The 25,542-nt window shown below is 48.8% G+C and overlaps 12 protein-coding genes across 12 annotated transcripts; 5 read left to right on the forward strand and 7 right to left on the reverse strand.

Moving 5' to 3' along the window:
• Positions 1-159: 159 nt before the first annotated feature.
• On the forward strand, positions 160-1,261 carry N7477_001668 (zinc-binding alcohol dehydrogenase family protein; the record flags this gene model as incomplete). Its single annotated transcript, XM_056963331.1, has 2 exons — positions 160-357; positions 425-1,261. 2 exons carry the CDS (start codon positions 160-162, stop codon positions 1,259-1,261), a joined length of 1,035 nt encoding a protein of 344 aa, XP_056826250.1.
• Positions 1,262-2,115: 854 nt separating this feature from the next.
• On the reverse strand, positions 2,116-5,155 carry N7477_001669 (DUF3433 domain-containing protein; the record flags this gene model as incomplete). Its single annotated transcript, XM_056963332.1, has 2 exons — positions 2,116-2,801; positions 2,851-5,155. The coding sequence occupies 2 exons, from the start codon at positions 5,153-5,155 to the stop codon at positions 2,116-2,118; spliced, it is 2,991 nt and encodes a 996-aa protein (XP_056826251.1).
• A 1,179-nt stretch (positions 5,156-6,334) lies between these two features.
• Positions 6,335-9,198, reverse strand: N7477_001670 (uncharacterized protein; the record flags this gene model as incomplete). Its single annotated transcript, XM_056963333.1, has 3 exons — positions 6,335-8,390; positions 8,441-8,965; positions 9,002-9,198. 3 exons carry the CDS (start codon positions 9,196-9,198, stop codon positions 6,335-6,337), a joined length of 2,778 nt encoding a protein of 925 aa, XP_056826252.1.
• A 549-nt stretch (positions 9,199-9,747) lies between these two features.
• N7477_001671 (uncharacterized protein) lies at positions 9,748-10,409 on the reverse strand (the record flags this gene model as incomplete). Its single annotated transcript, XM_056963334.1, has 2 exons — positions 9,748-9,859; positions 9,913-10,409. The coding sequence occupies 2 exons, from the start codon at positions 10,407-10,409 to the stop codon at positions 9,748-9,750; spliced, it is 609 nt and encodes a 202-aa protein (XP_056826253.1).
• An 81-nt stretch (positions 10,410-10,490) lies between these two features.
• N7477_001672 (uncharacterized protein) lies at positions 10,491-10,823 on the forward strand (the record flags this gene model as incomplete). The annotated part of the gene is made up of 1 exon (XM_056963335.1): positions 10,491-10,823. The coding sequence occupies one exon, from the start codon at positions 10,491-10,493 to the stop codon at positions 10,821-10,823; it is 333 nt and encodes a 110-aa protein (XP_056826254.1).
• A 174-nt stretch (positions 10,824-10,997) lies between these two features.
• Positions 10,998-11,806, reverse strand: N7477_001673 (uncharacterized protein; the record flags this gene model as incomplete). The annotated part of the gene is made up of 2 exons (XM_056963336.1): positions 10,998-11,108; positions 11,171-11,806. The coding sequence occupies 2 exons, from the start codon at positions 11,804-11,806 to the stop codon at positions 10,998-11,000; spliced, it is 747 nt and encodes a 248-aa protein (XP_056826255.1).
• A 94-nt stretch (positions 11,807-11,900) lies between these two features.
• Positions 11,901-12,230, forward strand: N7477_001674 (uncharacterized protein; the record flags this gene model as incomplete). Its single annotated transcript, XM_056963337.1, has 1 exon — positions 11,901-12,230. The coding sequence occupies one exon, from the start codon at positions 11,901-11,903 to the stop codon at positions 12,228-12,230; it is 330 nt and encodes a 109-aa protein (XP_056826256.1).
• A 1,140-nt stretch (positions 12,231-13,370) lies between these two features.
• N7477_001675 (protein kinase family protein) lies at positions 13,371-14,484 on the forward strand (the record flags this gene model as incomplete). The annotated part of the gene is made up of 2 exons (XM_056963338.1): positions 13,371-14,103; positions 14,159-14,484. 2 exons carry the CDS (start codon positions 13,371-13,373, stop codon positions 14,482-14,484), a joined length of 1,059 nt encoding a protein of 352 aa, XP_056826257.1.
• Positions 14,485-16,701: 2,217 nt separating this feature from the next.
• N7477_001676 (uncharacterized protein) lies at positions 16,702-17,893 on the reverse strand (the record flags this gene model as incomplete). The annotated part of the gene is made up of 5 exons (XM_056963339.1): positions 16,702-16,859; positions 17,156-17,224; positions 17,282-17,381; positions 17,456-17,621; positions 17,775-17,893. The coding sequence occupies 5 exons, from the start codon at positions 17,891-17,893 to the stop codon at positions 16,702-16,704; spliced, it is 612 nt and encodes a 203-aa protein (XP_056826258.1).
• Positions 17,894-18,431: 538 nt separating this feature from the next.
• Positions 18,432-19,292, forward strand: N7477_001677 (uncharacterized protein; the record flags this gene model as incomplete). Its single annotated transcript, XM_056963340.1, has 1 exon — positions 18,432-19,292. The coding sequence occupies one exon, from the start codon at positions 18,432-18,434 to the stop codon at positions 19,290-19,292; it is 861 nt and encodes a 286-aa protein (XP_056826259.1).
• Positions 19,293-22,594: 3,302 nt separating this feature from the next.
• On the reverse strand, positions 22,595-23,701 carry N7477_001678 (uncharacterized protein; the record flags this gene model as incomplete). Its single annotated transcript, XM_056963341.1, has 3 exons — positions 22,595-22,753; positions 23,114-23,150; positions 23,208-23,701. 3 exons carry the CDS (start codon positions 23,699-23,701, stop codon positions 22,595-22,597), a joined length of 690 nt encoding a protein of 229 aa, XP_056826260.1.
• A 1,386-nt stretch (positions 23,702-25,087) lies between these two features.
• On the reverse strand, positions 25,088-25,490 carry N7477_001679 (uncharacterized protein; the record flags this gene model as incomplete). The annotated part of the gene is made up of 2 exons (XM_056963342.1): positions 25,088-25,123; positions 25,197-25,490. The coding sequence occupies 2 exons, from the start codon at positions 25,488-25,490 to the stop codon at positions 25,088-25,090; spliced, it is 330 nt and encodes a 109-aa protein (XP_056826261.1).
• Between the last annotated feature and the right edge of the window lie 52 nt (positions 25,491-25,542).

Below are 25,542 nucleotides of genomic sequence, written 5' to 3' on the forward strand. Positions count from 1 at the left end.
TCGCCGTGCACAACCTAATTTGACGTACCGAGGTTTCTTCGAATGTGGTTTTCCTCATCGATAAGAATGGGATATAAATACGATTAGCTCGAGAGGAGCATGTGAAAGCCACATTTTTGCGCTCCGTCATATCTCAATTTTCAGGTCGAGTCACTAACAATGGCCGGGGAGATTCCTGCCTCTATGAAGGCCTTGGTTGGCAACCGGTCGGTTTTTTCTCGAATTGCAAACTTCGCGCTCGGCAAAGCGTCGGGAGATGGTGTGCTCGTTCAGAGCGTTCCGGTGCCTGAGATTTCCGACAATGAGATTCTCGTCCAGGTTTCCTGCGTTGCCTTGAACCCAACCGATTTCAAGCATGTTGATTTCCTGTCACCTAAGGGTGCTATTATTGGTTGTGACTACTCGGGAACAGTCGCGACAATAGGGTCCAAGGCCCCCCGGTAACTGGTCCATCGGAGATCGTGTTGCTGGCGTCACCCACGGCGGACTCTACCACGATAAAGGCTCCTTCGCCGAGTACCTGAAGATCCCCGGGGACTGGGCCTGGAAAGTTCCTTCGTCTGTGACTGACGAGGAAGCCGCCACGTTCGGTGTATCTGCAGCCACTGCCATGTTGGCCCTGAATACTCGCCTGGGCGTCCCTTGGATTGACGGTGGAGAGAATCAAGGATCCAGAGATACACCGATTCTGATCTACTCCGGAGCCACCTCGGCTGGACTTTACGCCATTCAGCTAGCCAAGCTGGCGGGACTGACCGTCATCGCCACTGCATCCCCACGCTCACATGACCTGGTGAAAGAGTACGGCGCAGATGCTGTCTTCGACTACCGATCACCAACGGCCGCCGAAGAAATCGCCCGCGAATACCCAAACATCGACAGAGCTCTGGACTGTTTCTCCGAAGGGAAGTCGACCGATTTCTGCGTCGACGTCGTTCGCAAAAATAGAGGCTGGGTGGTGACCTTGTTAGACAGCAAGAAGACGGAGTCCCATGGCGTGAAGATCGAGTTCTTGCTCGCATACTCGGTCTTTAACTCGGAGTTCCAATGGCTTGCACCCATCGGGCCCAAGTTCCCCAAGAAGCCTGCGGATAATGAAGCTTTGCGCCGGTTCTATGCTTCATTGCCGGAAGTATCAACGAAGCTGAAGACGCCACCTCTCAAGAAGATTGCATCAGGACTCGAGAATCTGCGCGTTGGACTTGATATGCTTCGCCAGGGACAAGTCTCTGGTACAAAACTGGTAGCATCCTTGAAATGATTGAGGACCCAGGGCGGGAATTATGAGTTGTCTTTTGATGGATGTGTACCTAATCATCTAAATAATACCTTCCCATCTTCGTCGCTGAACTACACCTGCATGTGCCGTATTCTTAAAAGTAGAAATGGTAATTTTCAGAACCATCAAATTAAGCACATTACCTTCAATATCTTGGCGGAGTGGGCCATGGCATGAAGTTATTACTTCCCCAATTACCTCCCAACTCTGCGGTTGTTGGTGCCGTTCGCTCCCCGTCTTCTCATTCTGAGTCCGCTCACTTAGCGTGACTGTAATTCAAAATAGACATTTCTGATCATTCAGATCATGCATGTGCTCCCCACGATCCTCATCGTTCATGGTGCCTGGCATATGCCTCCCTACTGCCAAAGTTACATCTCCGCCCTGCAAAAATAGGGCGTTCAGGTACTTTGTCCGCATCTTCCAACCTGCAATTTCACTTGGATTTCAAATTAATTTTCAAATTAATTTCAAATGGATATGCTGAAAATGAAATGATCGTCTCTCGTTCATATGTTCATTTGTGTACAGATTTACATCTCATGCGTATGTGCAGTTGTATCCGTATTCACAAGCGCGGACTCCGATCCAGCGCAGCCACCGTAATTTCCGGCCCAGATTTCTCCACAGAGTACGATAGAACAGGTCTATCCACCATTTCATATTCTTCGTCTCCCTCAATTTCTGCCTGATCATTGTCCCAGTCCAGTGCTACCCTCCGTGATGATCTTCCAGGGACGGGTGTATCATCGAACTCTCCAAATCGATACCGTCGTCCGAGGGCCTCGAGATGAGCGCGCCGTTCCTCTTCGCTCCAAGTTGATGTCCCTTTGAACTCAGAGAGCATTCGGCTCTGTGCGACCAAGGGAATAAGTGAACCGATCGACTGGGGGGGTCGGAGGACCGTTGTAGTACCGGTAGCGGAACAAGAAGACAGCCATCAGAACACAAAAGTCGATGGAGAGGAGGACGATCATGATCAGCAGAACGGTATTGGAGGGAACAATGCCCCATGCGGCTTCGGCAAGGGTGGCGTTGATAGTGGTGGGCGCCGTGGATGGTGGTAAAAGATCCAGGTACATGTGGCGCCACATGCTTGTGTGGAGGCTGAATGCTGATTGATAGATTGATCGGATAGCGCGGAGTTGAATGTTGTTGGCGTCTGTGGACCAGGAGTGTGTTGCATTTCTATCTTCAAAGGTATCGTAAAATTGCTTCGTCAGAATGGAGGGCCAGTCTAGCTGGTGTATGAATGCTTGCGTGAAGATAACAAGGGCATCTGTCACGTTCTGGAACATCGGGCCGCTTGTTATGGCGGTTCCTGGCACTGGCCAGTGAAACTTGATCAGGCCGGATGGTCCCAAGAGGATTTCATGATCTTGGATTTGAATCTGGGGCTCACAATGGAAGCCAGGGGGGGCTAGAACCAGATGCCGAGCTTGCGAAAGCTCCGTAGTTGATAACCGCAATGGACCTTTGGCATGATGCGTTGTCACCCTCAGGTGCGGCAAGATAAACGGAACTGTTGAATGAGTGGTGGCCATCTATCGCTCTGTCGAAGGTCACTGTACAGTTCGTGTCGGCCGGATCATCCCTAGGTTGGTATGTCCAGTTGTATGCCCCAGAATGACCGGTTGAGGGAGCCGAAGAGATCTCGGAACAGTAAAGATCAACGCCGATACCCCGTGTGCGGACAGTATACATCATCCAATCAACGATACCCTCGTCGACGGCATCAATTGTATACGGAATGAAGGAAGTATTGAAACTTGTCCATGAAAGCAGCGGACTGTTGCTGGTCAACGTATCTTGGACAAAATTAAAGCCATGAAGCTCAAGCCGAACATCTGGATTCAAAAACCGAGAATCGTAATACTGGGCGGACAGATCTGTTGTCGTGTCGTTCCAGTGATACACGATTGGCTGGAACATTCCACTGCTGGCAATGATAAGGATGAAGTCCAGAAGACAAACTGAGGATAGAACCATCAGGAGGATCGGTTTATTCAGGCGAAAGAGTTTCCAGATAGTGACGGGAGTGTAGGACGAGTATTTGGTTGTCAGAGATTGCCCAGCTGAAGCCATGCCTTCTCGGAGGTGGACCCAGGGTTCAATGTGGCACAGATGGCGATGAACAGAAGTAAACAAGGTGCTGATCACCGAAGCAATCACTGTTGGGCCGTAAATGAGATAAAGATAAAGAATTGTCACTCCCGTACTGAAGTCATAGTCGAATTTATCAACGCGAATATAATTTACTGATATTCCAAATGCGCTTATAACGCCAGCGATTAAAGCGCATTCAATCAGAAACCATGTCGGCTTGAGAAAATGTGGTCTGGGAAGTCTTCGTGTCCGTGTACCCTTTCTTGTAGGAAGAGACCACCATCGAGGGGACAAGTCGGCATTTTTGAATGGGATTATTGCGATCTGCTTCCCATCAGGCCCATCAGGCCCATCAATCCATCGGCATGACATAGTTTTGCCAAGTCGGCGAAATTCACGAGGTGTGGTTTTAGAAAATTCCATCTCGGAGTGAGTTATTGGGTCGGTTGAGGCAAACACATCCGTCATCAATGCGCATTGTGCCGCGATGGACCCGGGGTCGCCGTGAAGGAAATGAGGTCGACGCCGATATATGAAGGCCAAAGAGACAAGCACCGCAAAGGCAGCCAGGAAGATAGCTTCGGCGATAATGGCGGAGTCTGAGTCGACTCCAAAGATGATCTTGTCAGTGGTCTGTTTCGCGTAGACGTGCTTCGGGTCAGACGAGGTATCAAAGAAATTGTTCATCGACAGAACAAATTGCTGTTTCCAGAGACCAATAATCTCCCGTTGATAGTTCGCAATACTAACTGGACTTTGAGCATCGATAGCGGCGCCATCCAGACCAGTTGAACTGGTCAGTCCAGGAAGTAAATATGAATGGTTCGAGCATAATGGTGCCAGGTCGTTTTTCAGATATTTTGTGAACAGCAAAGATTGGAATCCCGTTGCACTGAATTCTTTCGAGGTCAAAGGTATTTTCACAAGAGAAATGTTATTCACAGTGGCGAATGAGGTGTTTGAGGGGAGCACGACATTTGCCGTCGAATGTAAGTATGTACTGCTGCATCCGAAAACGGTGGCAGTGGATGATATGTTCTGGAGTGATGAAGTATTGAAATCGAAGGTAACTCCTAACAAGGAAAACGCCGCGCATCCTGTGTGATTTATAGTCGATGTGCCAGAGCTGTTATCTGCAGATAGAGGCTCCCAGTGGCGTATTTGATGGGGGCCATGTGTGGTCGGCACAAAGCCGCTGACAGAGAAGTTGGCAGAGCATTTAGAGCTCGATGTGACACCGGCCGGATTTTGGAGGTGGATATTGCGGATATTCCATGTCAGCTCAGTCGGCGTATCTCGAGCTGAAACTGTGGAGTTCGCAATTGCTTGATCATGGGGAATGAAGTCGTACAACGTGGTCGCTGTACAGGTCAAATCAGCCCAGTATATAGGGTGTTGCAGCTCCCACGTCGAATCATGGTGGCTCATCCCATGACTTGGCCTTGAGATTGGAGGTATGGCATAGTCCGAATTGCGGTAGAAGAAATATGTATTTAACGTTGTTTCTGAGCCATTGTGAGAGCGAGCTGTTTCTCCTGCCAGCTGGGCATTCTGAGCGTCCAAGCTCACGACATTAGGCCATATGTTGACAGGGTGCCAAGAGACGATGTTGGTCATGTCAAGATTGATGAGCCCCGATAATAGCGACGGGAGTAACATGCGGAGAATCAATCCCATCGATGAGACACATGCCACAATCCAATGCTTGTTCCGAACCGCCATGATCGGCGCGACAATGCCATAAAAGAAGGAAAAATTAGTGAACAACATGGTGCCCGGGCACCTTCGGGGTTGGCCAGTTGGTAGTATGGCTCCAGGCGAAGTACATCCAGGGCACAGACATTCCATAATGCTGCAGCTATCACAGCAAAGGCCGTCGGAGCATAGGTATACATGCCCGAGGTGAATTGCCCGAGCAGCGTATATGATTTGAGATGGACAAGGCCATGGTTGTGCTTCGAGTATTGGCGAAGAGATTCAATGGCGATAGCGACGAGCAAAAAAAAAGTAGCAACGCTGAAAAGAAAGGGACGTCGCAGTGATGTTGGCATCCATCGCGTCTTCGCTGACGTGGATGTCATACTGGGGTTTCGGCATAATCAGCTCCCGCCAACACCTCCTGATCGTCCAGTAACCACCTCCGTGAAACTGTCAGGGCTTTCAACCATATATTAGACTGCCATAACTGACTTGATCACCCGCTTCAAGATCGATTCGGCCAGCTCGACATGAAGCGAAGAAAAGCCTCGCTGACGGTCGGAAATTTCGCAAACCTTAGCGTCACGTGTCGTTGGAGCCTCCAGGGCTATTGGGCCTCGCCGAAACGTGGGTCTGCGGCGGGTCAGTCTGTTTATAATCCCGCCCACGGGGGAAAGATCTCCACTCATTGACTATTTCTTTATTGTCACGCTCGACGCATGTAGCCCTTTGCAAGTAGGTCCTGAGATTGTGTCACCTTTCTACACTCTTCACCCGCTTGGTGGTACTCAGATCCTTACATCAAAGTATTCCTCTACTGTCCAAAAATAGGAGAACCTCGCGCACTACACCCAAGTTCGACTTTCATGGTTCAGCTCTATTCACTGCCCCATCCTCCTCGTGCGTGACCTGGCTCCAATTCTTCCGGCTGCGAACGTAGTCCCAGCGTGGGCTTACGTTTGACCGTGTAAATTATAGCCAGCAAGGGGACCTTCGGCGATGAAATAGTTAAATTAAGCTTGTTTATATTATAGAAATGTCTAGCGCTAAATCCGGACGGACTTCAGTAGGTCTAATGGAAAGTAGACCGTGAAAAGGGCCTATCCAAAGAGTGATCAGCCGCATAAACCGGGGTCAGAAAAATCAAAAGATGAAGTCCAAAAGGTGAACAAAAATGTAGCTGTATACAAGAATATCATGAAATGTAAACACACAGCAGTTTTCTCTGAAGTGAGATCATTGAACTGTTAGCTATACAAGGAAAGCGGCAATACCCCATGCAACCAAGCCCAAAAAGCCAGATTGAGCGACCTGGAGAGATGCAGCGCCATTAAAAGCAGGAACCATCGATGTAGCTGTGGAATGATAAGAATAAGAAGCGCTAGCAGCCGTAGCTAATGTAGAGGAGGCTACCGCTGCTTTGGTAGTGCTAGGAGTGTGTGAAGCTCCGGCGTAACCACGAGAGAGACTTGAGGGAGCGCTCGATGCTCCACCGTTGCCATTCGAGCCCATGCCACTTGAAAATGTACCAAAGGAAGTAACGGAGCCAGCAGTAGACACAGGAGTAGCTCCAGAGTCAATATTTGAGCCTGTGGTGGTTGCCATTACACCAGTGACAGTCGCGGAATGACCTTGAGAGCCTGCGACTTCCTCCTCATTGCTGGTGGTAGGTTGGGCAGCAGTACTATCGGAGACACTGCTCCCTATAGAGACAGTGTTCAACGCTGGGACACCAGTAATGTCTGGTAAGATCGATATGGTAGCGGTCCCTGCGCCGATATTCTCGTAGCCTACAGAGCTAGCGCTCTCAGGCTCATTAGCTGAGGCAGTCGATTTTGTGACCGCCACGCCCGTTTCCGTGTGGGTAGAGTCCGAAATTGTCGGGAGGGGTCCGGCAGTAATGACAGTAGTCCCGGCGACCACGGTCTGAATGCTGGTATAGGTCGTCTGGGAGCGCGCTGGGCAATTGGTTACTGTGGCAGCGCACAAGGTTGTTGTGACTGTTCGGGTCGTCAGGATTGTGGAGGTGTATGAGCCATCAGATGAAGTTGGGGTTGCAGTTGGAGGCGATCCTTCAGCCTCGGTAACAGGGCAGACTGTAGTTGAGACCACGATCGTTTCAGTGATCACATATGTGGTCTTAGCTGTGGCTGGACAGTTTGTCACGGTTGATGGGCACGCTGTGATAGTGCTTGTTTGAGTTGTAAACACCGTGGACGTGGTCAGATGAGACCCCGATTGAGAGATCGTGAGATCGTTTGCTGACGTTGACGTCGGCAGAGCCGATGCTAGCGGTCCTGATGAGCAGCTCGTCACGCTATCAACTGGTGTAGATGGCGCTATGGTTGAGTGCTGCCCTAACCCAGGGATGGTAATCGAGGATGATGTCGAGTGATTCAATGTTTGGGTAGAAGTGCTCGAACAATCCGTATGGGAGCGCGCAGAAGACACAGAGGCTTTGATTGGCATGGAATTTGGAGCTGTTATGTACCCTGATGAGGACGAGCCAGTCGGGGAGGACCCTGATGCCGTGGGAACTGATGCCAAAGAGCCTGCTGGCAAGGAGCTCGATGTCCCGGAGACTGACGGCTTGCCAGTAGTAATGGATACAGAGCTCGAAACTGCAGAGCTTGTCAAGGATGAACTGGAGAAGCGGCTGGCAGACTGCAATGGAGCCGAGGAGCGAGATGATGAGGCTAAGGAGACGGAAGAGACGGTGACGGACGAAGAGATAGCAACAGAGGAGACAGGAGTTGACTGGGGGATAGAAATCGGAATCGTGGTGGGAACTGTGACAGGGGTGGTGTACGGTGTCGAGACCGGAGTAGGAGGGGCAGAAACTGATGGAGAGACTGGAGTTGAGCGGATCAAAGGAGTCGAGCTGACCGAAGACTTGAACGGCGTGGAGCTGGCCACGGACGAGGATGAAGGAGTCACACAATTTACCGTCTGGAGATTGAAATGGACATCTGCGATCTCCATGTTTGGAAGGTAGTTGTAATCGTCGGCCGTGCATGTAACAACTATGTCGACTATTACCGACGAGACAGTTGCGTTCCAGGTGCCATTGACAGACATCCACCCACTGTCCGTGGTTGTCAGGCTGTATGTCATATGGGCAAGATCCAGGAGAATTTCATTTTCGAGATCGACGATCTTGAAGTCAAAGGAACAAGTTGGGATGTCCACTCCGTTGGCCACGGGTGACATCACCCTCCACATCGCACTAGCATGATAGGTCTGGCCAGCCTGGGCATCCGCGATGGTCTGGTTCAACTCATAGTATGCATACTCGCCGGGGATAAACCTATTGCACGGATTAGCTTGACCTTCCAAATGTATGCTGCCGTCCCTTACATGCATTGACCACCACCCGGAGCATCATCATCGGTCGCATACGCGTAGCCTGCGGTGCTCCAGTAGTCATTGAAGTCATCTTGTGAGAAATCCCCATCTTGGATGAGCTCACCGGAGGTCCTGAGCGTGGAGACGGCACACTGAGAGGTGCAGACAATTTCAGGACCTTTAAAGGAGATGTCCTTGAACCGCACAGTTCCAGAACCACCGATGCAGACGGCTTGAAACTCCACCGTGATGTCAGTCGCGGTAGATTGCCATTGTCCGAGCACATTGGTCCACCCAGACTCTCCTGCTGAATCGATTCTATAGGCACCGGTTATATACCTGGAATTATCGTCGTAAATTGCATAGATGCTCAAGTCGCAACGGAAATCGTCATCGGGAACGATCACATCCCAGTAAAAGTCCATTTGGTAATAGGGCCCAACGTTGATATCGGACACGGCTTGCTGGAATGACACGGTGGTGGAGCTAGAGTCATCGGCTGTGAACGGGATATCTCTATTATTATTTTCAGTTAGGCTATGACGAGAAAGGCGGCAAAATTGTTTGACTCACATATACCCGCTGTCTGATCCAGATTTCGTGACGATGGTGTAGTCCTCTGATGCAGTCCAATCGGAATCGGTAGTAAAGTCACCATTAGTGATGTACTGCCGGGTCACTTGAGTGCAGACTTCGATGTCCTTCGCCTGGGCATAGATGCTCTGTGCTAGCAGCCCGGCAAGGGGCAGTAGCGAAAGAGGAGCTCTCATTGAAAACGCGTACCCCGCTATAGAGGGTGATCAAACGAATGTGATTGAAGAATAATGAAAAAAAGGATTTGAAGGATGAAGGACCGAATGCAAGTTCTTGCCAGCAACCCGAAATCTTCCACTCCGCCTGGTCTTAATCCTCGCTAAGTACAGATGGTTCATCGGCTCCAAACTCCGTTCCTGCGCTAGGCGATTGCTAATTGTAGACAGCATCCAATCTTGGTAAGCTGCTCATGAATGATAGCTCGATTAGGATTAGACTAATGGGCTAGCGATTCCGGAGGCCCTGCCAGGGAAATTTAGCCGACTGATTTACCAGTCCCGAAGCAGCTTAATCGCCAATTCGATGCCTTTTTTTTTCCCCAAGAAAGTCTGACTTTGGCAAGGATACCACATTATCTCTCCGGCTTCACTACACGACCTTGGCGATTGGAGCGTCAATATAGCCAAATGAATGGAGAAACGTGCGAAAAAAAAATCGACGGCCATTGATATGACAAAGTTAAATTCTAGCGAAACTAACTAACCATGCTCCATATCAACAAGTAATCATTGTGTGGCTTTGCAGCTGGTACAGTAGTTGAGCGTGATATGACAGAAGTTTGACAGATACGTGGATCCGCACTTCTTGACACTGTCGTTCTCGAACATATACTCAACGCTATTAGAAGTGTCAGAATGAGTCTACGGAATGTTTGAGGGATATTGACTTACGCAGCTTTAATCTGGCGGCCCGTCATGCCGAAACCATAGTCATCGTTATCGCAGGTAAACATCGCGGCACATCCCGCCTCGCCGAACGTCGCATCCACGATGATACCACTTTCAATATTGGCCGTGTAGGATGTGTACGACGAGTAGATTGTGTCGTCCTCATACTGCACATAGGCTCTTGTACAAGCGTCGTCGATACTGTGACATTCGCCTGAGCCCTTATCATTACCACTGGTTTGGGTGGGCGATGGGGTTTGTAATGTCACAGGTGTGCCTACGCCCTCTGTCGCCGAGTCGGTGATGATTTGCGACGGATAAGAGATGATTTCGCCATCCGTTCCGGTGGTGACAAAGGGCACGGGAGTGGCAGTAGGCGTCGTTGGAGTGGAGCTCGGCGTTGGCGTGACCGTGGACGGGAAGCTGGTGTACTGCCAGCACTGCCTGAGATGAGCGGAGCTGTAGCCCAGTAGGTCTGCTCCGCGGTGACTGTTGAGCATTCACAGTAAGGCGTGCTAACTTGGGGCCCTCCGTGGTTAAAACACATATAAGAAGTAGCGGTCGGTGAGAGTGTTGACGAGATGGAAGTAGTTGGGTTTTTAGATGGCGAGGTCGTTGCCGATGATGACAGGACCTTCGAAGATGAGCTTGTTCCGGAAGATGTGGCTATTCTGGAGGATGAGGCCGCTCCTGAAGAGAGCACTGCCGACGTAGATGAGGCCTCCGAAGAAGAAGAAGAAGAAGCCATCGATGAATACCTTGTTGCTGAGCCTGATGACGAGGCCGTGGATCTGATTGTTGATGTTCCGACAGATGGTGGTGGTGAAGTTGAAGACGCCATTGAGGTAGTAGAGCCACCCAAGCCGGGAGAGGCGGCGCTGCCAGAGCTAGTGGACGAAGACTCTGGAATATAGGGAATGGACGAAGGATTATTCGAGTACGTAGCTACAAGCTTGGTGGTCCTCCTGACCTTGCATGATCCAGCCTTGGTGGTAGTGGTGACCATGGAGGTCGGGGAAGCATTGCAGGCAGTCACAGTACTGCAAGTAACTGTTGTAGATGTGCTAGTTGACGGAGAGGCAGAACCATCACTCCCAGTGGAGTATGTTGGAACCAAGATAGTCGTCGTAGTGCAGTCTGAGAAGGTTGTGCTTGAGGTGCAAGACGAGGAGGAAGAAGTTGATGAGGAGGTCGAGGATCTAGACTCAGAAGAGGAGTTCTCATTCTCGTCATCCTTTAACTTGTTCTCCAGATCGGTAACAATATCGCTGATCTCATTCAGATACTCAGCGCCTTTCTTGACTGTACCCTCGACATCATCTGTGACCTCAGATATATCGTCTGGAATGGTCTTGATCATGCTGTCGGCGACTGGCCCAATGCAGCTAAGTGCATCCTCCACAATGCTTGTAGCTTCATCCAAGGCGCCTGTGGCAACATTGGCTGCACTAGAGGCGAGGCTTCCAATAGCACCGAACAAGGATCTCTTCCTAAGAGACCCAGAGCAAGGAGACTTGCTCGAGACGTAGTTAACCTTCGACAGGTAATCCTCGGACTCTTTCTCGACATCCTCGAGATTGCTCTTATAAGTTCCAGGGTCAGTCTTGAGCTGGCCAATATTGTTATAGAAGCCTTTCAAGAAAAATGCAATATTTGTAGCGTCCGAGTTTGCCGTCGTTCCGGTTACAGTTCCCGAGGGAAGAACGGTCAAAGTGCCCCAAGGCTGAGCAGATGGGGAAGCTGTAGCACCATACTTAAGGATTGCAGATTCTGTAGCCGAGGCGCTACCGCTTGGAGTCATTGAGTCGAGATATGGAGCACCCGAGAGGTCAGCCGACGAGTATGTATAGGACGGCTGCTGAGATGAGCTCAGACCACCTGAGGGTGAAGATCTCATAGTTGATGACGTTGCGGAAGAGGATTGACTTTTTCCAGACGAAGAAAGTGATGAAGCCGTAGAAGAAGAAACACCGCTTGTACTGGGAGTCAAGATGGATGAGCTCACTGATGGGGTACTAGATAACCATGACGAGCGTGAGCTAGAAGGTGAAGCTGTGTTCGAGGGTGGGTTGGAGCTGGAAATGATCAAAATCGGGCTACTAGAGCCGCTGACAACTGAGCTAGAAGAGCTTGTGCTCGATGAATACGAGCGACTTGAGCTTGGGATCAGTCGCGTGGAGCTTGCCGTTGTGCTGGATATAGACGTTGAGGAAGCGGGTGTACTGGGGCTCGACGTGCTGATAGCAGTGTTGCTGGCGCTGGTAGAAGAGATTTTGGATGAAGTTGAGCTTCTCGAGGAGACCAGAGGAGTAGAGCCTTGAGTTGAATGCACAGGGCTGTAGCGGATCACAGGTATCATGCCATCGTGGACTGTGACAACCGTCATGAGCTGTTCCCGATAACTGTGCTTGCTGTCAAAGCTACTCAAAGGTGTCGAAGAGGCTGGAGTAATCGAAGGCGTTGACAAACTTGGGGAAGGTGTCGTGGTAAATTCCACGACAGGAGCAAGCCCGTGGGACACGGTAAGGAGAGTAGTAATTGTTGTAGTCCAGTCTGCGTGGACTCCCTGCATGAGGGAGACAACTAACAATGCAGTTCTTTTGGGAAGCATATTGACCATATCAATTTGCGGTTATGGGTTAAGAACAAAGATGGAGGAGATCGAGACAAGCCCTTTTATAAATCTCTTTGTTCGGGGCCAAGTATCGAGTGATGGGTCTATTAAATCCGGCAGACGGGCCAGTGACATGTATTGCAGTCTATCTGGTGAGCCTTATACGGCTTGTTTAGTGCTCAAACTCACACCGGGCTAAAGGCTAGGTCCCGCTGCAGGTACTGTGTTGATGTGGGGGCGAGTTTCATCAGCACAAGCCACCATAAGCTTCGCCCGGCAAAACCTGCAATTATACTTTGAGCCAAGCGTCTAGGCTCTCCACCTAACGGGCCATCTTGTGTTTCCGGGGCCAATGTCAAACTGCAAAGCTTAATGTCGTCTGGTCCTTGCCGTAGCTGTGCCAGTCAATACCTCCAGCAATCTCCGCCCCCATCTCTGGATCCATCCAATTAAACCTAATGCGATTTAAGATCTTCCAATCTCACTTCTTAGGCGTCCAGTGTCACTATATTGGAAACCGGGTCGTCGAGTTGACTGGTTCGGTTCCTGAATAGTTGGCTATATTTGCCACTAGGATCCACCACGAAACATACGCCCGAAAAAGTTTACAACTCGGAGAGACGATCAGGGGAAGTAAGCTGACGACTAATTCTATCAGTCAGAGTAAGACCTGCAATAGACTGTTTCGCACAAAAGCGCTTCTGGTGGGTAATTCTGGGGGCCAACGGGAAATGAAATCTCATGTCCTGATAATAAAAGAGATCGGGACGCTAATTCTATAATGTCGCCTCTTCAACAACTTTACTACTATCTCGTTCGGCATTTTCTGACTTGAAGTCCCGCGAACATGCTGTTAATCAAGAATTTTTCTCTTGCTTCAGCCGCTTTGTGCTGTCTCCTGGAAAGCAGTCTTGCTGTCCCACACCAGCCAGCCCGAATAGTCAAACGCGACGAGCCGGATTTCATCCTGAATTGGGACCTATTTCGACGATGGCAACACATGCAGGAAAGCATTGCTGAGATGGAGGTACCTGAAATAGATGATGTGACAATGGCAGAGTGGGACCCGAGCACGAAAACCCTCACATGGGAATGCTATACGCTTGTGATGGGAGCGCAAATCGCAGGAGTCGCTGCGGTAATCAATAAGGCAACACTTGATCCATACCCTGAGCCGACTGTTATTACCAAGCGAAGCTCCGGCGAGGCGAATCAGGTCATTTATGGAGCTAGTCTGCAGAAGAAATGCAGCATTAACCCAAACGTGCTTGCTGTGATCGATTATGTTTACTCGGAAGGAAGGCGAAATTACGGATGGTCGATCATGCCCTATATTTCTGAAGGCTCACTGGAAACGAACTTCGATTCCTACCCGGATCAAAGCTCGATAAACGCAGCATTTAAACAGATGCTGAATGCTGTCGCTGGGGTGCAAAGTGAAGGCATTATTCATCGTGATATCAAGCCCGAGAATTTCCTGAAAGACGGTGATACTCTAAAGCTCATGGATTTCGATCAATCAAGAGAAACCTCCTCCTCTGCCCAATTCGATGTCGGCACACCATCCTACATTGCCCCAGGTATGCAATCTCTTTTGATCCTGCAATAATTCCAATTCTCACATATTTGCTGCAGAGATCATCGCCATGAAATCGGATACAGGTACAACGTATGACTACAAGGTGGACACATTCTCAATCGCTATGAGCTTCATGGTCATGTCAGTCTCAGAACTCAGGGATTCGACCACTCGATTCCAGCTGTGGAAGGATCTCATTGAGCCTGATGGTAAGACTCTGTGGCCTTCGGCAGCAACCGTGGCAACCCTTTTGAAGGCAAGAAACTATGCAGTCTTCAGTGGTAACGACGACCTTCTCAATGTGCTCGCTAAGGCTCTGTGTAAGCCAAGCGAGCGCTACGATCCACAGGGTTTCAAGGCGGCTTTCGCTACAATAGCATAGTAGGCTTTCGGTTTGTTGGAGCCTCGATTCAACATTATACTGAGGCGTAGGCTACATACAACATATCAGTGGCATGCCAATGATAGTACTTTGCTCACTTTGTGCATGTATTTATTTCTCTCTTCTCTATTGATGGGCTTTTGTTCTCGGTCTATGACCTCACGATAGAGTTTTATCAAGTTGTGAATCTGGGAGCCTTTGGCTAGGCAATTCTTGAATCACAAAAACAGAATCCATTCTCATCAAGCTTAAAAACATACCATTTGCTGGTCTTTTCTATCCGTCATTTACAAGCGAGATGGTGACGGCGATGATATCATAGCGCAAATGCTTACGCTGGAGATCAAATGAGAATAATGTTTTCATTATCATTACTTTGCGTAATATGAAATTCTTTTTCCAAGTGATTCTAGAGGCTGTGTAATAACAGAGTGTCAGCAAGGTGCCCGGGCACATAAATAAGCCCGGCCCTCCCCAGTAACGGCAACGACTACTTCATTTCCAGCTCCCGCCTCCGCCTCCATTCAATTCTCACACACCCCTCAGCGCTTTGTCCAATTGCGACCGAGCAAGGTACAATAATTATGGCCCCAGAATCATCGGATCCCAAGACTATTTCCCTACCACGACCAAGTGAGCCAGGAGTGAACAAGCCCCTTTGGCTGATTGACGATCGCGCCAAGACTTCTCTCCGCGAACTGCAAGAGTGTGAATTACTTCAACTCGTAAAAATCCCCACATTCAGTCACTTGAGCAATGAAAGGCCGGAGAGCTAAGACCTTATCATTCGCGCAGATGATTGATTATCCAGAGGAGGAAATCCAATTCGCAAGCTCCAAAGAACAAGTTCAGCCCGACTCTCTCGCGGAATACTTCGCCTCTCCCACACCGCAGACTGTCTCTTTCTACAGATACCCAGGGATTGATGCGGTTGTTCTGATATGGACTGGCTATCATTGGACAAAGTCTGCTAAGTACACCAAAATGCAGAATCGCTTGCGGAGAGACTTGAGTCTGATTGCTAAAGAGGAAGGAATCAAAATTGCACACATGGTACGATGCCCAACTTCAGCACTGTTCCACGTCGCAAAACTCACAACTCCAGATGAAAGTCAGTTCACAGAACGAAATAAGCGGAGAGCGCTTGAAGGAGATAGTCCTTTGCCCGCCAGCGCCAGAGGATCTATCCCATCAACTATAAAGCACAAAGAGAGCTATTCGTACGATCCATACCTGTATATATAACTTCATCACCCCAGGCCGATGGATACTTTATTAGGCTCAAGCAAATCGAGAGTAGAATTTTTCACGATGGGAAAGTAATCAGGGATTTGACGAGGCGGACCTGGCATTAAATCCAATAAATAATCTCGTGACTACTGGATGTCGAAATTCCATGGGTGCTTTCGGAACATGCTAGAGCGCCAGCCAGATCAAACATTGCTTTGCGCCTCAAATGGAAGCCTTGCGAGGCTCGTTTCTTTTTTGATTCCCGCCTGGCCCGATTAACAAAGAGGGGGGAAACAGACCCACCCCGTTTCATAGACAAACCATGCAGGTCAGCCCAATTACCGCCCGAAGCCAAGACTGGATCAAGCTAAATGCCTGGCCTCCTGAGGTGGCTGATATGTCAGACCCGGTACTTTGTCCGTTGAAAACGACTCACACTTGTCCTCCAAATAAAAAGTCTCTCCAGCTTGACGCCGAATATGCTAGGAGTCAAATAATAAACCAGATGCCCGTGCGTGCATACTTACCTTGGAGTTAAATGAAATGGTAGCCACCAGAAAGCTTTGTGTACTCTTACCATTGGGCTTCGGTCACTGCTTTGGTCTAATCAGACTTTCTCTTGTCTGCTGTCTTGCAAGATAGCTGCTGCAGCATCATTTGGCAATGCATTGAATTTCTCTGGCTTTCACATGAAGCTTCCTGGGGGGTTCGAATAAGACTTCCATGAGACTCAGCCCCTGGAACCAGACTCTTCTTCGCTTGGACTATTGAGCGAAGAACATCGTCGCACTGGGCATGGGTAGTGCGAAGTACAAAGGATTTGATGAGGCAACTCGTAGTAGATCCGTGACAATGGCTTCATAGATTGTGCATCGCACCTTACTCAAGTTCCATAATGTTTGAAAGGCACTTAGCTATGGGTGATATTACTTGATGATATCAAATATCGTAAGTCGTAAGGCTACACTATTAAGCTTTGGAAAAATTTCAGGATTCCGCCTCTCGATCTTCCTTATCCATTTTATACCAGTCATCGGCACTGGGCTTCAAACTGACAGTATAGTTCCCCATCTTACTAACCTCTTGCTGGTCAGAAGGCACATTGTCGGGTACTGGGACTGTAATTTGTGGGGGCTCCGGGTCGTCTATGCTAATGTTAGCCTATTGTGCTTCATATTTGTCTACCAATCGCCCTTGGATGGTGCATCATGGTTTGTTCAACGAGATTCTTGCATTTTCCGTGGCTACACAGAGGCGGACCTATCACAGACATACGCCATATCGCCTTCGCCATGAACCGATGAACACAGCTTGAACAAAGGAAAATCAAGTTTTGACCAGAGCTAGGTTCGATATGCGTATGCGGACTCCGACCGGCCGTCACGGAATGCTGAGCAAGCCTCACGAGGAGAAGAAAAATCCGGTGTAACGAAAGACCTACCGCTCTCCACTTCCCCCAATCCCAAAGACTCGGCATTGGCGCCCTCTTCAGGGGCCATAGTGGTGGCTACTTTCATTGAGTTAGCATAAGCCCACCAGTCAGCGGAGCTTTACTAAGAGAGCTCACATTTCTTTCCCTTCCCTTTGCCATGGTGGGCGCACTTTCGTTCCCGCTTCTTCTTCTTGGCCTTGTAGCTCGCGCGCTTGGCCTTTTTACGGGCTTTCTGCTTATAATACCATTCATATCAATATCCTCGTCTGCAGCAGCTGAATGTCTACTGAGAGAGATGCTTGGACTTACTGCCTCCGTGTGAGCACGGGGCCCAGCGACGGCGGGGGCCAGGGGGCGCTGGGGGAGTGCCTGCGCTCCCCAAAACTTGGAGCGAAGTCGCGTTCGCCGCCCCGACGGCGAGGACGACGGGACAATAGCTAGGGCTATGTTTTCCAGGGCAAAACAGGCATTCACTCTATTATAGATCAGTAAATATCAAGTCTTTCCTTCAGTATGTTCGTTCCTCGCGTGCTGGATCCGATGGATCACGTTTGGAGAGGAAGTTTAGCGTCAATGAAACGTCGTGAGCCAACAAATAATTTAGATCGTTCTGTGAGAATATCCAGACGTTGTGAAGTGATTGCTGTCTGGTATGGGGCCGCGGGGGTTGGGGTTGGAGATATTGGGTTCCAGGTCATGGTAACACTGATACGTCGCAGCATGGTGGGATCCGGTCATGTAAGACATTGGTTCAATTGAATTTGAGTCGATCCTCTCTCTTTAGTTGTGGGAAGAGCAAGGCTTTGTGGCTTTTGCGCGTGGGAAAATCCAGAGAGTGCAGTCCCGGAGGATGTAGTAATCAGTGTCATACTTACCACAGCAGCGACTTCCTTATTCTCGGTACTCATAGTGAAAAAGGAAAAGAATTTGCGGCGCAAAGAAAGAGAGGAATTTCTACCGGGGGTGGTGGTTACGGAAGAAGAAAAAAGTTCAGGAGGGGAGGGTAATTTCAACTGTTTACTCCAAGGTCACCACGACAGCTAAGCTCAGAACCCACAGAGCTGCAGCTGCCTATCAATACCATCAGTGGTGTGAGTGTCCACTTCCATTTGCTTGATCAATTCATTTCCGTATCTCATCCCCTTCATCGTCCATATGTAAACGACCCTTTTTCCTGGCACCTTAGGCAGCGTTTTTCACTTGTTGATGTGAATTTATTGCCCAGTCTCTGTCCATCCACTCACTTACCATCCTACACTGGTTCAGAATCGTATCACCGCAAGCCATGCAGGACGAATCAATCGAAACGAATCTTCCAAGAACCATTCCAGAATGGAAAGCGAGAGCAAAGACGCTCAAAGTCCTGACCAAGTGTCCAAACGATTTGAAGATTCTCAGCTCGGGATCGAAGGTGACCTTTAAGGAGTATTTGACCATGCGAATCATCCGACCTGAAGTGCAGGCGATTGAAATATTCCCGCATGATTATTCTTCGGAGGCTGAAGCCAAGAAAATCATCAAGGCTGATACCACCTTCGAAAAATGGTTCTCGAAGGTCGAGACCAATATCCGTCCCGACAAGGACTTGCTGGGGATGTTTGCGCTGGTGAAATTTGCTCAGCTACAAGTGACAAAGCACGAGTCGCTCGAGTCGCCTGAGCCGCCTTTTGAACGGGCTAAGCTACGCCCTCGGCCTTCCGTTCCGGTAGAAGGCAGCTCTGAGGATGCCCAGCATGAAACCAGCACTCCGGCAAGTGCAGGCACGAGGGTAACGCCAGCAGAAGACACTCCGTGGGCCAGGTTCTCCAGAACGGATGCAGAAGAGGAGGTGAACTTTTTTCTGCTTAACCTGCTGAATGCCTTCACGCTGAGCCTCAATCCAGATATTCGCTGTGAATGGTCTGCTCACCGTAACCCGTTCCATGCTGTGTCCTTTGGTGAAATTGACATGACCACACATGTCGATGGCTACTTGAGGGCTATCGGTAAGGACGAAGCCTTTGCAATCCTAGAGGTAAAGGCGGCCGAGCGAAATCACCGCAACGCTCCTCAGGTGATGTGGCAGGAAGGTGCAGAGATGGTGGCATGGATCTTGTGTGATGAAAGCAAGAACCGGGAGTATCCTTTTTCCAAGTATGTAAGATGAATACCTTTCGAAACCTTCTGCGCTAACTAGCCATTATAGCCGCCTCCTGATCTCGCAAAACCGAAAAGAGATTTTCTTAACGCTCGCCAGCTATACCTCGAAGGATATCTACCCCAAATTTCTGAAAGGCGAGCTTGGGGCTTCGAATAATTATTCTGCGGATAGATTCCTCACCATGCAGGAGTATGGACCGTGGCTTATTGATAAGAAGACCCATATGCAGGACCTGGCCCTGATCATAATGGGCTTTTGCCTTCGTGTCTCTGGTTGGATTGAGCATCATACTTGACTTGACCCTCTGGGTGCAGTAATAAGGGACAAGGGCGATATGGCGGTTAAGATGCTTCGACCTGATACCTTCCATGGACGAGATATCGGTACGCTCCACAAGCGCCTCCTTGACCGTCGATGAACGAGATGTTGGTATGCTTCACAAGCGCCTCCTTGATCATCGATAGACGAGATGTCGGTACGCTCCACAAGCGCCTCCTTGACCGTCGATGAATGATATGTTGGCATGCTTCACGAGCGCCTCCTTGGTCATCGGTAGACGAGATGTCGGTACGCTCTACAAGTGCCTCCTTGACCGTCGATGAACGAGATGTTGGTACATTTCAAAAGGGCCTCCTTGTGCAAGCTTTACGGGTTGGAGCATCTCAATGAAGATGCAGTGACTTCCGGGGTACCAATGACACTGGAATTCCTCCTCCCAGTTGAAAGCGTGTTCCTTTGTTTCTTTTTCTTCTCCCTTATGGGGAGGGGTTTTTCCAGAATTGCTCAAGGCCGTCTGCAGCCTTTGAGCATGCAAACAACAGCTATGAGCGTGGGCCTCTTCGTGGCGCTATTGACCAGTAACTCTCAAAGGGGGCGAAGCTAACACACGCTCAACAGAGGGTCGCATGCTTGCCAGTTTTCTGATATCTGTAAGCTGATGCCTCAGTCTCTTTGGCTAACAAAAAGACATAGTTTTAACAGGTGGAGAGGAGGGGATACCGCCCGTGTGAATACACACGCAGAATTCCTCAGCACTAACAACCGGTCCAGGAGTGTTTTGCTTCCCAGCCCTTAGATACCGCGGACCTCAAAGTCACCGAGGTGATTTGAATTAAACGTTCTTGATGTGGTCAATGCTTGGTCCCTATTTTCTCAGTGCGCACGGAAATGCATCGATACACGGGTTTCGCTCGTCATGAAAACGGTGAATTTATCCCGTTCTCCTCAAGGCCAACACACATGATTTATACAATTTTCCTGCAAGAGAAGACAAGTAGAAGATAAGGAAAAGCAATGCTGACGGTTCAGCCATTTCTAGGCACCAAGACACTCGGCAGGCATTTCTTAGTGGCGAGCGTTGAAGCCGAACCCAAAACCAAATATTATCCAAGGCAAACTATCGGCAGATTGTGAGCCAGTATACGTGTACCGGTGGAAGAAGCAGTGGGAGAGGGAGAAAACGGCCCGGCGAACGAAGTGCTTGATCGAGGCACCGACGCGGAAGGCTTTGGAGCTATACGAGGAGTTTTCGAAGCCATACGCATCTATCCTTATTTAATTGAGGTCGATGCGCATTGGATTGGGCCACTTCTTATACAAAATCAAAGAAAGGAAATCAGACCGCTCTCCTTGCGAGCAAGGGTTTTAGACGCCGAGGCATATCCTGCTCCAGTGTGCGCTGTACAGCAAGGTGCGAAGAACCATGCTTGATAGGGTCGCTCGCACCGACCTTGGCAACACCACGGACTACGATGCCATCTTGTCCGACTAGCGCGGGGCTCGCTTCGCCGTTGCGATGATGTACTAAACGGTTCTCCTTGGAGGAGCCGGACGATGATCATGACGACGACCATGAACAAATCGGCCTTACGGCCATGGGAAGGTTGTGAAGACGCTGTGTATTCACCATTGAACATGAAGGCCGACCATCGATAGTGATCGATACTTAACCACTTCCAATTCACCACGCACAGCAATCAATTGAGGACCGAAGCACTTGGAGAGGACTAACGAAAGAGAGGCGAGAGCACGCGACGGGGATGAGGAGACACAGAAGAAGAGGAAGACTGTTGGCATTATTTATATAGGTTTGGTTTTATGTGGGCTTTGTTATGTGTAAGATTTGGATTTACAACACTCTTTCCTGTGCCGTCCTCTTGCAAAGGCTGGTTTCCCTTTGTATCTGCTGTCTATTGTAAGCCGCGAGTCTGGAATTACGGACACAAATTCTGCTTCGGTCTGGACGAAGCGCCTGCATAGCCTCAACACATGTAGTTAGGCTTTATCAAGTTGCTAGAATTTGATTTAATTTGAGTATACGTTTACCAGAGGCAGCCGTTTAATCGTTAATACCAACACTGAGCGTTAGCTGTTTCCTCGCCCACATATACCAGCCCAAATCCGAGCAAGTTCCGAGCAATCTCCGTTTAAAGTCATCAGCCGATCCCTTATTCAACACATCCATCATACAAACAGTTGGCGCCTGCGGGGTCAGAACTGAATTATGGAAATTCACGTCCCTTTTGGTCTGCAAGGCATGTTATGAGGTAGCGGTAGCGTGGACCAGATTGTGGTGACGTGTGAAGGCAGAGGTGGCAGAATATAGTCGAAGGGGTTGACATGTTATGTGGTCGAAAAACAATCAAGTTGTCAACATTCAAGAAGGAAAGGGAAAGGGAAAGCAGTGGAAAATGTTTTGTCGCATGATCTGATCACTAATGATGTGCTTGCCAATACGGTGTGTATGTGAGAATTATAGCTGAAAACCTTAGCATTCATGGACTTCAAGTGATTTATTGATAGCATATCATTACAGCCTAAGGCTCCAACAGTGGGGTGCATTAGAGATTCCAAAATTGCCCCCACGGGTTAAGAACTATGATCACACCACATCGGCATAACAGTATCAAACCTTCAGGCTCATGTATGCGACAGAGACACTTTCAAGGGTATAGTTTATCATCAGGCTGTGATGCTTATGTTGAAGTTCCTTGGCCCATGCCTGAAAGACACAGCTCTTGACAATCATGTGCCTTAGGGACGGACGACCACAAGGACTCTTATATCTCTATGAACCATGCACACATGTTTCGGAGTAGTATAGGTGATGATCATTATTTGGATCCGATGCAGGATCCATGGGGTTTCGCTGGATTTAATTTGATTGAGATGGCAACGCGCCTTGAAAAGACACCCATATTCTGTTCATCTTCTACTCAATTGCGTCCCACAAGTTTTCGCACATGGCGTTTCCTGGTGACTCGATTTGGAGTTGAAGCCGCACAATATTAATGCATGAAATTTAAGAGCTATTTCAGCTGCATAGACGCAACAGGGTCCACGAGGGAATCGATGGCAGGATTTGGCTTCTCCCATCGAGGGACCTCGACTAGCTGGCTTATCCGATAGCGAATGAAAAGCTCAACCGGTGCTTTTTGTTCGTCTGCGAAGCTCCATAGCGGGGAAAACTGCAAAATTAAATGTTCTCCATGTAGCGAAGCCTGAATTATTCTTCCGTGCTTTTCTCCTGTGTAGGAAAGAACCAAAAGCTATAGAAAATATACCGGTCAGTAGAGCCTTGGCTGTAATGAAGTAAAATGTTCTTTACTAACCGGGTGTAGGGGGTGGCTACAGAATGGTCTATGGGATGTCCGAATAACCATGATGCCCAGGATAGCTCGCATTTCATGTAGAGTAAGGCAGTGCCTGGCATTGTTTGCCGGAACATCTGAGGTAAGTGTTATAATCGCATGTGGGGTGAGTAGGCTTTCATGAGAATCCTCGTAGAAGTCGTGAATCCGCCAATAAACCCTTTCATTACTACAAACCTCAACTGTTGGAGGATCACCACTTGCAGGTTTTGTCCTAGTAAAAATTAAGACCTTGGAATAGAAAACCCGTAAAAGGAAAGGACACACTTACCGAAAACCATGTAGAGATCCAAGATTCCGGAGAGAAGAGCCATTAGGTAGTCCCATTCGAGCGTAATCCAGATGGCATTCCATATAATACTGTGTCTCTCTAGCATGATCTTGCCACTCATCCGGTCCAAGAAGCTTCTCAAGTGAGTTGTAAGTGGCCCTCGCAGCCTCATTCTTAACCCCTGTTTCCTCTTCCATCTGTATCATGGAAGTGACCTCAGGGCGGTTGGTCAGCGAGGCAAGGGTCTGGGGGGGATATATAGCAGCCATCTGGAAAGGGTCTGGTGGGTACTTTTGGAGGACTCTTTCGGGGTGAGGACGAAAGAAACACGGGTCAAATTCTAAAGTACCATCACCTGTGACGTCAATTTGGAGGGTTTGAATTCCGAGGCCTTGGAGATCACCAGGGGAGAAAAACCAGGGCTTGGATACCCCGAACTTTTGATAGAGGTGCTTGACAGCCGCAGAGCGTCTGATCTGGGCTTGTGTATCCATTTGCATTCAAAAAGAGGAAGTGACTATTGTCAGCGCGTCATGCGCTGGACGAGGATCAGAGGAGAAAGAAAAGAGCGCAAGAGTACAGCTGTAGTAAGAGTACAGAAGGAGTAAGACGAGACAAAACAACACTGTATTGTGAGGGTTGTCGGGGGGAAGAAAAAGGAAGAAGAGGAAACAGCCCTGATCTATCGGGATAGTCATGTGATCTCTGACAACTGTCAACAACTTTAGTCAAAAACCAGGATTCATAAATCGGAAGTCAGGACTCGATGTTGGTTTGTGTAGAAATGTAAAGAGTAGAGAATACAGACAAGTCGGCAGCCAGCCGATCATGCATGAAATTCATTTTCAAACGACGACACGAGTTTGAATCCCGGAGACGTCAAACGTGACATCGCATTAAGGCGACGGAAACCTGCCCCGAGGTCTGATGACCATATACAGGTGTTGGACTTGATTTTTGAGCAGAAAGGTTAGAATTTACGCAAAATCACTGACCATACAAAACGTGTGAATCTTGATCAAATCCGGTTTTTATAACCTCCGACAAATATTGATAGATCACATTTAGTATGGTACCCAAAAGCTTCAATCATGTGGTTCCTTGCCCCGTAAAGCGGCCGATTTTGACCAGGTACAATCAGTTTCACAATTTACAGTAACCTATCATCATACATGTTATTGACAGTTATTGACATGCATTTTGTGTTCAATGTATTCTAGAATGAGGACTAGTGAACGAGGGAGAACACGGAAAACATATATGGTGAGTTTGCCCAGATTGCCTTTTCAAAAGGTGAATTGCGCCTTTTGCTTTATAGATTGAAACTTCAGGTTGGTGAATGTTGCCCGAAACCGCCTGAATAGGGCCGCTGGAGCGGCGAGCCGCCCACGACACGGAATTGTGAGCGCTAGGTGACCTCGGCCATGGTAATGCTGTTATATGTTTCTTTATCTGTATTTGCGATGCTTGATAGCTACGCTAGATTTATTTCTGTTCAAAAATTTGGCTCGCAAAAGAAATGAAGAGTTTATTGAGATGACTAAGCTTTTAATCGATGTAGAACGCAGAGATCAAAGGCCAAACTCATTATATATCTTCAATCTCCCACTCTGTCATTTTGGATCACTTCAAAATCAATGAAACAGCAACGCATTGAGAACTGAAGTAATGAGTGAAAGAACGAAATCAAAACAGCGGAAATCAATGGACCAGGTGCAATACACCAAAGCGCATTTCCAGATTGCCCAATGACGTGCATCCGCTATGACCTACGGGCACTCTCCCACGTTGATGTCTACAGTCCTCATTAGTATAGCCTCTTGTGAGTTTTATGCAGTGGAAAAGAAAACTCACTACACTGATAAGGCTTGTAATCCTCTTTAACCCGCCAGCCCTTCGAGTTCTTGTACCAGTTTCTGTAGATTTTGTCAGCATCATCATAGACCGGATACAAAGCAGGTCGCGGAGGTCGTACTGGTACTTGCAGACGGGAGCAAAGGTGTCGCCCATGTAGGACTGGCGAACAACATCGCTGGAATCACACGGGTATTTGCGATACCAGTAGGTTTTCTGCACTTTACAATAGTCATCGGGACGCTGGTGATCATGGTCATTACCGTGTCCATTCCCCCATGCTTTTCCACCACCACCACCACCTCCTCCTCCTCCTCCTCCTCCTCTTTCTTCGAGCGAAAAGTCGCTGGGCTCAGCAACATGGCTGGCCATAGCCACCTGCGAAGCAAGCGGAAGGATGGCAGCAATGATATAAATAAAAGACTTCATTGTGAAAGATGAATTGAAACTGAAAAGCTTCGAACTGTAAGAGCGAAGATAG

This window comes from Penicillium maclennaniae (assembly GCF_028827695.1).
Source record: "Penicillium maclennaniae strain IBT 15551 chromosome Unknown utg000002l:1.0-2354659.0:1.0-2356205.0, whole genome shotgun sequence".
In the NCBI taxonomy this organism is placed as follows: Eukaryota; Fungi; Ascomycota; class Eurotiomycetes; order Eurotiales; family Aspergillaceae; genus Penicillium; species Penicillium maclennaniae.